The sequence below is a fragment of the Staurois parvus genome, unplaced genomic scaffold (assembly GCF_062004578.1).
Source record: "Staurois parvus isolate SC_StPar_1 unplaced genomic scaffold, SC_StPar_1.0 ptg001723l, whole genome shotgun sequence".
NCBI lineage: Eukaryota > Metazoa > Chordata > Amphibia > Anura > Ranidae > Staurois > Staurois parvus.
Window position 1 is genome coordinate 422,084 of NW_028319519.1, and position 10,624 is coordinate 432,707.

Consider the following 10,624-nt stretch of genomic DNA (forward strand, 5'->3'; position numbering starts at 1 on the left):
GTATATATTGTGGTTTGTTTTTTTTTTTTACTTTCTTTTTTATTAAAGTGTTTTCTTCCAATAAAAATGCATTTGAAAAACTGCTGCGCAAAAACCGTGTGACATAAAAGATTGCAATGACCTCCATTTTATTCTCCAGGGCTTCTGCTAAAAAAAATTCATAATATTTGGGGGTTCTCGGTAATTTTCTAGCAAGAAATGACTCATTTTTAGATGTAAACAAAGAGTGCCAGGAAAGGCCGGGTCTTTAAAAAGGTGGCCTAGGACATTCTGATTGAAGCCCGGCCTTGTACAATCCCATCATACATGTACTCGGTGCGGACGGCGTACAATCCCACCATACATGTACTCGGTGCGGACGGCGTACAATCCCACCATACATGTACTCGGTGCGGACGGCGTACAATCCCACCATACATGTACTCTGTGCGGATGGGGTATAATCCCACCATACGTGTACTCGGTGCGGATGGCGTACAATCCCACCATAGATGTACTCGGTGCGGACGTCGTACAATCCCTCCATACATGTACTCGGTGCGGACAGCGTACAATCCCACCATACATGTACTCTGTGCGGATGGGGTACAATCCCACCATACATGTACTCGGTGCGGATGGCGTACAATCCCACCATAGATGTACTCTGTGCGGACGTCGTACAATCCCACCATACATGTACTCGGTGCGGACGTCGTACAATCCCTCCATACATGTACTCGGTGCGGACAGCGTACAATCCCACCATACATGTACTCTGTGCGGATGGGGTACAATCCCACCATACATGTACTCGGTGCGGATGGCGTACAATCCCACCATAGATGTACTCTGTGCGGACGGCGTACAATCCCACCATACATGTACTCGGTGCGGACGGCGTACAATCCCACCATACATGTACTCGGTGTGGATGGTGTACAATCCCTCCATACATGTACTCGGTGTGGACGGCGTACAATACATGTGTGCTCAGAAATACCGTAGGCCCGGTCCAGACCTATCAGCAGTGTGAACTCAGTTGCTAAGCAGCCATGACAGTCCCCCCCCTCCCCCAGGGACATTTATAGGGTGATAAACATACAATACGGCCCAGGCTGGCCTCACTTTTCTCAGCTGTATATATGGGATAATATCTGACTCACATGGTTTTCTTCAGTCCGCCATTCATGTCCTCTTCCCCTCAGCTCAGGTAAGGGATCCAAAAACAAGGCAGAGGGACAGAAGGGCTGCCAGCATCCCGGCTCTCTGCTGCCCTCTGCAGCCTGGAGGGAGGAGAAAGACAAATCCTCCTTCCAGCAAGAGTGAGCCTAAAGTCACTCAGTCAATGAGGAACGGAACCAACCTTCAGCACACCCCCCTCAACGTGGCACCCAGGGCAGGTACCCCTTCTGCCCCCCTCCCCCCACTGCCAAGGGACTGAGATTGGGCAAATTGTTGGTGCCGCTTAGCTGGTGCCTCTGTGACTGAAGTCGCCAATTTTCCTTGTCACGACGTTCAGTATCAAAGGTTATGGCTTTCACAAAAGCCTATTACTTTACACATATTGGGATTTTTATTTAGCAAAGACATGTCACAGAATACATTGGCCTCAAGTTATGAAGAAATGTAGATTTTTAAAAAATTTTTACTGCCCATGTTTAACCAATTCAATACCGGGCAATTTTACACCTTCCTGCCCAGGCCAGTTTTCAGGTTTCAGCGCTCTCACACTTTGAATGACAATTGCGCGGTCATACAACACTGTACCCAAACTAAAATTGTATCATTTTCTTCACACAACTAGAGCTTGACTGTTGGACTTGCAGAATCCCGAGGCTAATACTTACCTACCCCCTTTTAACACCACCACCCCTTCAAAAACCTTCCCCCCCCCAAATAAACACGCAACTCACTTTTTGGTGTAAAACCGGCCATAGCAGCCATTTATTTAACATAACTCAACATAATATCTTAGTACATTACCACCCGGGTCCAAGGTCTCTGAAGGCACCATTACTCCCATCACCAACTCGGCTGTATCTATTACTCAATGAAAGGCCCCCAGCCACTACTACACCGCCTCGGGGACAATACTACTGTTACTTAACCCAGATACAGCCAAATGAACTCCCACATTACCAATATGACCTTTTATTGGGAAGGGACACCCATACCTACGATGGGCCCAACCCATAATTCCTCAACTTGTCACTCCACCACCGCCTTCAAAGACCCATCGACCCCTGCCAGCTGCCATGACAAACAAACAAACACTTCAGGACACAACAGCTATCCTGAACCTTGAACAAACGCCATGAACCCACATAAAACAAACACCACGAACAACCACCAAACAACAAAAACAACACCAGAACAAACACAATGACAAAACTATAACCAACACAACAAACAGAATACAAACCAACTTCAGGGCGGGAGGGCGGGAGAAACCACCTCCGTGATGGCACAAGCTCCGACTGACTCCGACAAGACACAACCCCCCAATTCAAAACCTGCAAGACCACCCACAATGCTGCCTACACCAATCAAGTAAGTAACCACCCCCCATCCCCTTTTCCTTGCCTATACTCCACCCAAATTACACTCTCTGCCTCGTCTGCACGCCCCAGTCATGCTGGCCCTCCCTTATACTTCGCTCAGTCCAGGCCCTGACTTGACTGTTGGACTTGCAGAATCCCGAGGCTAATACTTACCTACCCCCTTTTAACACCACCACCCCTTCAAAAACCTTCCCCCCCCCCAAATAAACACGCAACTCACTTTTTGGTGTAAAACCGGCCATAGCAGCCATTTATTTAACATAACTCAACATAATATCTTAGTACATTACCACCCGGGTCCAAGGTCTCTGAAGGCACCATTACTCCCATCACCAACTCGGCTGTATCTATTACTCAATGAAAGGCCCCCAGCCGCTACTACACCGCCTCGGGGACAATACTACTGTTACTTAACCCAGATACAGCCAAATGAACTCCCACATTACCAATATGACCTTTTATTGGGAAGGGACACCCATACCTACGATGGGCCCAACCCATAATTCCTCAACTTGTCACTCCACCACCGCCTTTAAAGACCCATCGACCCCTGCCACAGCACACGAGTGTGAACCCTTACACTCGTGTAGCCCGCCACACACGTAATCCACGTTGGATACCATCCTGCAGGCCCAAGGACCACAGATCAATCCCAACTGCATTAAGATGCACGCCATCCGAGCGCAAATACCGCCAGGACTCCTCCTCCAGCTCCCTATGACGGACTGCTAGGCCACCATTCCTCACCACAAAACGCGCCACCTCCTTATTCACCTTAACTCGAGCCCTATTAATTTTTTCGACGGAACGGGCCATACGCCAATAAGCACGGGCCACTATGTCCGACCATACCAGCACTGTGTCCGGGAAAAAAGACCGAATCCGCAAAAAATCAAACTTGATGTCCCGGATAACCTCCCGCATGGAGCACAACCCGAGATCATTACCCCCCACATGCAATACCAAAACATCTGGAGGCCGGTCCCAACGGGAATAGTGATGAATTTCCGGGACCACCCTGGACCACAACATTCCCGGCACTCCAAGCCAACGAAGCCTCGCCTCCCCCCTCTCAAATCCCAGTTGCCGACCCTCTGGACGAACATCCGCCCTCTTAGCCCCCCAAAAAACATATGAATGGCCCAAGATCCATACCAAGCAGCCTTCGGAACCTGCAAAGAAACACACAAAAGAAGGGAGGAGGTAGAACCTTCACCACAAAGGCCCCCACAAAACAAACAAAACACAAAGTTAACAAAATACAAGTACCACAGAGACCAACACAACAACACCAAAAACTCTCTTTTTTTTTTTTTTTTTTAATCACAAGAACTGAGGACGCACATATAACTTGAACCTATCCAAATCCCAACGCCCAATCCGACGAACCACTTGATCACCTAACCCCCAGCGGGCGGCCTCCGTAGCTGCCCCAATGCGAAACGAATGAGACGAGTAATGTTCCACACCCAACCCGGCAGACTGCAAACACCGTTTAAACACTGCCCCAAATTGGAATCGAGACAGAGCCATCCCATTCGTATGCAAAAAGAAAACCCCAGGAAGGTCAGGTCTCACCTCGAGAAATTCCCTAACCGCCCGTACCGGACAAATCCGAGAACTCGGAATCTCAGCCAATTCCACCCAGGTACCCCGACCCAAACGGTCCGTTTTTGACTTGCGCAGAAAAATTCGCACCCCACTACCCATCAAGACCACCTCATCTACGGCCAAACCACCCTCGCCCCACTTAGTCCGACTAACCAACTCCCCAACCCGAAAGGCCCCAAAAAATGCCAGCACAAAAGCCGCACGGAACAAAATCGCCTCATACAACGAGGAACAAATACAATCCAACTGGCCAACCACCACTTGAAGAACCTCAAAAGAAACCGGCCGTCTAGAATCAGGGATGGAACGGCCTTTTCTGTACCCCCGCATAGCCTGCCGAACAAGGAAATCCTTCGTCACGTCACGACCCCCCGCCAGTTTTAAATGAAAAGCCAACCCCGCCAGCTTGCGAGACATCAAAGTTGCGGAAACACCCCTTTCAAAATTCCTGCCGATGAAATAAAGCAGGAGGCATAGGGCATCATCCACCCCTAAACCACCCCCACCTCACTCACCAGCTCCAGCCATTCCCGCCACACCTTCTCATAGAAAACCCAAGTGGACGCGCAAACTGATGTCTGAATCAAGGCCGCTGAAGAGGCAAGGCAATGCTCCACAAGTGATCCGGACAATCGATACCACGTTGCTCCGCTTCTGGTGCCAACCGACGGAATCTGTCCCACTGAAAACGAGATAGAGCATCAGCAACTGAGTTATCCACACCCGGAACATGTACAGCCGAAATAAAACAATTGAGACTCAAACAGTCCAAAACCAACCGCTGCAACATACGAACCACCGGCCGAGACGTGGCCGAAACACGGTTAATGGCATGAACCACACTCAAATTATCACAATGAAAACGAATCCGTTTATTCCGGAAAACAGCACCCCACAAAGAAACAGCTAAAACGATGGGGAAAAGCTCCAGTAAGGTCAGATTGCGCAACAGACCCACCTCCCGCCATTGCAAAGGCCACGAACCCGCACACCACTGACCCTGAAAATAGGCCCCAAAACCGGCCGAGCCCGCCGCGTCCGTAAAGAGTTCCAAATCAAAATTGGACACGACCCCATCCAACCAAAGTGATCTTCCATTATAGGAATCGAGAAACGACCTCCATACCCCCAAATCATCCCGTAGCTCACCTCGCAGCCGAACCCTGTGATGCGGGGCCGCCACACCAGCCGTAGCAGCCGCCAAACGCCTGGAAAATATACGCCCCATGGGCATGATGCGACAAGCGAAATTTAACTTGCCCAGTAACGACTGCAATTCCCGAAGCCGAATCTTCCTGCACTGACCCACCGAACTCACCAACCTCCGGAGCTCCTCCAATTTATCCTGAGGCAAACGACATTCCATGGCCTCCGTATCGACAATAATTCCCAAAAAACACAATTCCGTTGTCGGACCCACCGTCTTATCCGAAGCCAAAGGAACGCCAAAATGCTCGAACACATGTTCCACCGTGCTCAGTAACGATGCACAGATGGAACTACCCGGAGGGCCAATACACAAAAAATCATCCAAATAATGGATGACAGATGCGAGCCCAGAAACATCCCTAACCGCCCATTCAAGAAAAGAACTAAAAGTCTCAAATAGAGAACAAGAAATGGCGCAGCCCATAGGCAAGCAACGATCAACAAATATGCACCCCTCCCATTTGCAACCCAGCAATCTGAGACAACTAGGATGCACCGGCAAAAGGCGAAACGCCGCCTCAGTATCAGTTTTTGCCAACAGGGCACCCCGACCAAACCGCCGCACCCATGAAATCGCCGCGTCAAAAGAAGTATAGGAAACCGAACACAAACCAGGGTCAATAGCATCATTGACCGAACCCCCCTGCGGATGAGACAGGTGATGAATGAGTCTATATTTATTAGGCTCTTTCTTTGGAACAACCCCCAGCGGCGAAATTACCAAATCCGGCATAGGGGGGTCCACAAACGGGCCAGCCATACGACCCAATGACACCTCCTTTTTAATTTTTTCCCCAATAACCTCTGGGTGCAACCGCGCCGACCTCAAATTATCCGCCGCTGGAGGAACCACCGCCAATACACAAGGGATCAAAAAACCCTCAGAAAAACCCCGCTGCAACAAGGTTGCCGCTGCCTGATCAGGGTACCGCTTTAAAAACGGCAACATCCTTCCTACCCTCACCGGCGACATCCCTTTTTCCAGTGTCGCCACCTCTCCCCCGCCCTTGCTTAAAACACCGGGACAATGGGTGAGCCCCCCCGCAACCCGAGCACTCATGACGGAATCGGCAGCCGGATCCAAACTTGCACGATCCCTCATTAAACTGCCAGCAGAAACCTTTTCTAAGCGCGGCCGGTTGTGCAACCATAGCTGTACCCCCGGCCCCCCCCTGAAAGGGATGAGCTGCGGTCCGCCCCGGAGTCATAAGCTTCATCCACAGCCCGATATCCTTATGGTCCCACCGCAAAGAAGGCCTAACCGCCATACGCTGACGAAACTGCTCGTCATATCGTAACCACGCGATGCCCCCATAAACCCTCTGAGCTTCCCCTATGGCATCTAAGTAACAAAAAAGGGGGGAACAATGCTCCGGCGTCCTCTCACCAATAACGCTTGCCAGAATGGCAAACGCCTGAAGCCAATTAGAGAAGGTTCGGGGAATCAAACGATATCGCCGTTTTTCCTCCTCCTCCCTCTTACTCTCATCTGGCCGAACTTTGTCTAAGTTGAATTTCTCCAACGGCAACAAAGAAAATATTTCAACATATTCACCCCTCCAAATGCGCTCCTTCACCTCCGGCTTCAGATGAGCCCCTAAGGGCCCCTCGAAGCACACGTAAACTTCGCATTTCGCTGCATCCGCCAAACGCACACCATCAAACCCCGTCACCCCTTTATCTCCGCCATCAACCCCAGTATGATCCGCCGCCACTTCCCCCCCCAGAGCCTCAGAACCAGAGCTAAAAGAACTAACCAACGCCGACCGCACTGCAGCAGAGGCACCAGCGACCTGCGGCCCAGCCACCGTAACCACCTGCGGGATAACCCCCGCAGCTTCACGTCCACCACCCCCAGGACCAACACCGCTCCCACATGCCGCAGCTTGCACCGCCGACCATGCAGCCAAAGGTGGCGCCGCACCCCGAGCAACCACCCCCGCCTCACAACGCGCCAACACATCCCGAAAACCCGACAATAGCATACTAACAACCCCCTCAGCCCCCGGGGAACCCCCCAGGGAAGACACATTAACCCTCGCAGCCCCAGGCCCGCTTGACGCCAAAGCAAGAGCGCCACTCCCCAGGTCCCGCGAACCCTCAAACATAGAAGAAGAAGACAATGAGAAAACAGCCCCAGAATTCAACTCACCGGGCTGCAGTCGTTCACCGGGACCCACAGCCGCCAATCCGGATCCATGCAGGGATGAAGGGACCCCATCATCTTCGGAGCCGCTGAGCTCCCCTTCAGATCTCCACTCCACAGGCTTCTGGTCCCAGGCCGCAACAGGCCTCGCTCCCGACTCTTGCATGGCTCCTGGGCCCGGACGGCACACGAACAGGGTGGCCCCCGCCATACCGGAGCCCAGAGCCGCCGGATCATCCCTCCCACGCTGGGCTCGTTGGGAGGCAGAGGAACTCCCAGCAGCCGAAGCCCCAACTGACAGGGGACCCTGTCCTGCTCCAGCAGAGATCCGCTGCACAGGGGGGAGGTCCGCCCCCCCTCGACGGGCTCGCTGGGCTGCCACTGAAAGCCCAGCAGCCGCAAGCTGACTCCCCACTGCAGGCCGGGTCCCGGCTCCAGAGCCCGGGTGGCGCCCGGGAATGACATCATCCGGCGCCGCCCCCCCCGGCGCTCCGAGCCGCCGTCTCCTGAGAGGCCCGCTGGACAGCAGAAGAGAGCCCAGCAGCCGCAGGCCGGCGAGGAAGCTGCCGAATCCCGGCTCCAGAGCCCGGGCCGCACACAGGGGCCATGTCTTCACCCGCTGCCGGGCCGGAGCTCCGAGCCGCTAAGCCCCGCCCACTGCGGCCTCGTCGCTCCAGAGAAGATGGCCCCGACATCGTGGTCCCGGCCTGTGACGAGGCGGCACCCTCCTGGGCCCGCCGTGATACTGTAGAGCCCGATCCTCTTCCCCTTGGGGACGTGGACACAGTCCCCCCCGAAGGCCGCCCGCCATTCCTCCCACGCCGGGCCCCCACCGCTGCAGGCCCAAAGCCTGCAGGGCCAGCCGCATGGTCCTGAAGAAGAGGTGAGTTGACTGGGGAGCGGGTGGTATTAGATGTGCTCCTGCCAGGGGTCCGCCAGCGACGAGGATTCCTCCCAGCCCTCCCCGGAGAAGCAGGCCGACGCTTCACCGGCGGAGCTGGAGGGTCCCCTAAGGGGCTCCCAGAACGGCGCAAACCCCGAGCTGTCACTTCTGGGCTAAAGCGCACCGGAGGCACAGACCGCCGAGCACGTGTGCGCCCAGTAGAAGGGCCTGGTGACACGAGCCTGGGGCCTTGCAGCATGTCGGACAGCCTCTCCCTTAACCACCCTGAGCCATTGGCTTCAGCTGCCGCCCGCAATTGGGATAGCATCCCGTCTAAGTCACTCATGGCCTAGTATTTTTCCGCCGCAGGTACCAGCAAAAGAAGAAGAAACCACCTCCGTGATGGCACAAGCTCCGACTGACTCCGACAAGACACAACCCCCCAATTCAAAACCTGCAAGACCACCCACAATGCTGCCTACACCAATCAAGTAAGTAACCACCCCCCATCCCCTTTTCCTTGCCTATACTCCACCCAAATTACACTCTCTGCCTCGTCTGCATGCCCCAGTCATGCTGGCCCTCCCTTATACTTCGCTCAGTCCAGGCCCTGACTTTCTTTTGGTGGTATTTAATCACTGCTGGGGTTTTTATTTTTTGCTAAATTAACAAAAAAAGACCAAAAATTTTGAAAAAAACACACGTTTTTCTTTGTTTCTGTTATAAAAGTTTGCAAATAAATAATTGTTCTTCATAAATTTAGGCCGAGATGTATTCTGCTCCATGTCTTTGGTGAAAATAACCCAAATTACGATGTGTTTTTTAGTTTGTAGGAAAGTTATAGAGTTCACAAACTATGGTATAGATCTGAATATTGATCAATCCTGAAGTACTGACGGCCAATCTAATTTCTTGAGGTCCAAGAATGTCAGGACAGTACAGATATCCCCCAAATGTCAGGACAGTACAGATATCCCCCAAATGTCAGGACAGTACAGATATCCCCCAAATGTCAGGACAGTACAGATATCCTCCAAATGTCAGAACAGTACAGATATCCCCCAAATGTCAGAACAGTACAGATATCCCCCCAAATGTCAGGACAGTACAGATATCCCCCAAATGTCAGGACAGTACAGATATCCCCCAAATGTCAGGACAGTACAGATATCTCCCAAATGTCAGAACAGTACAGATATCCCCCAAATGTCAGGACAGTACAGATATCCCCCAAATGTCAGGACAGTACAGATATCCTCCAAATGTCAGAACAGTACAGATATCCCCCAAATGTCAGGACAGTACAGATATCCCCCAAATGTCAGGACAGTACAGATATCCCCCAAATGACCCCTTTTTGCAGAGTAGACAGTCCGACGTACTTCATAACAGGCATGGCGAATTTTTTGAAGTTGTATGTTTTTTTGTCATAATTTTTCCGAAAATGAAAAAATTAAAAAAATTAGTTTCACTATTTTTTTTTTTTACATATTGTCACCAATATGATCAGTATTTTTTTTTTTCACACAATTTGCTTATAGCAAAGAATGACTTTGCTATAAGCAATCATTTACCTGAATGACATCGATTCATTCAGGGTTTTGTTTTTTTTTGTGCTTAGCTGTGATTTGGCCACAGCTAATCACATGACATGTGCATGTGATTAGCTGTGACCATTCACAGCTAGACACTAGTATACAATGGATGGCATGAATGAAGCCATTCATTGTATACAACTGTCATGTGACCTGCTGTGATTGGTCACCGCAGGTCACATGGTACCGGCAACGGGGGCCGATACCCAGATCTGTCATTGGCCGTGTCCAAGGTACACGGACACCGGTGACAGATCGCTCCGCTGCGCGGCTCTGCAGGAGCGCAATCTGCCCATGTGCGGGAGGACGCAATATGGCGTCCACCCGGAACGCTGATGACATTTGCCGGCCGCCGTTCGGCCATAGGGCGGGCGGCAAATGGTTAATAGCAAAAAGTCAAAAATATGGGGTTTTTTTTCAAAATTTTCGGTCTTTTTTTGTTTATAGTGCAAAAAATAAAAACAAATACCAATCAATCAAAGCTCCATTCGTGGGAAAAAAAAGGACGTAAATTTAATTTGGGACCGCACAATTGTCAGTTATAGTAACGCAGCGCCGTATCATGAAAAATGGCCTGGTCAGGAAGGGGGGTAAATCGTCAGGAGGGCAAGGGGTTAATAATATGCTTGGGAATGCC

At 51.5% G+C, this 10,624-nt stretch overlaps 1 protein-coding gene across 1 annotated transcript; it reads right to left on the reverse strand.

The window, feature by feature from the left end:
* Nucleotides 1-4,737: 4,737 nt before the first annotated feature.
* On the reverse strand, nt 4,738-7,720 carry LOC149434619 (uncharacterized). Its single transcript, XM_089663575.1, has 2 exons — nt 6,609-7,720; nt 4,738-6,469 (listed from the first exon to the last, which is right to left on the reverse strand). Exons 1-2 carry the CDS (start codon nt 7,718-7,720, stop codon nt 4,738-4,740), a joined length of 2,844 nt encoding a protein of 947 aa, XP_089519701.1.
* Between the last annotated feature and the right edge of the window lie 2,904 nt (nt 7,721-10,624).

Bases quoted from the DNA above. Each gene is read 5' to 3' on its own strand.
- LOC149434619 (XM_089663575.1), bottom strand. From the start codon at position 7,720: ATGGCGGGGGCCACCCTGTTCGTGTGCCGTCCGGGCCCAGGAGCCATG. The intron at 6,470-6,608 runs GTGGGACCATAA...TTCTGCTGGCAG, and splicing joins GCGGTTAGGCCTTCTTTGCG to TTTAATGAGGGATCGTGCAA.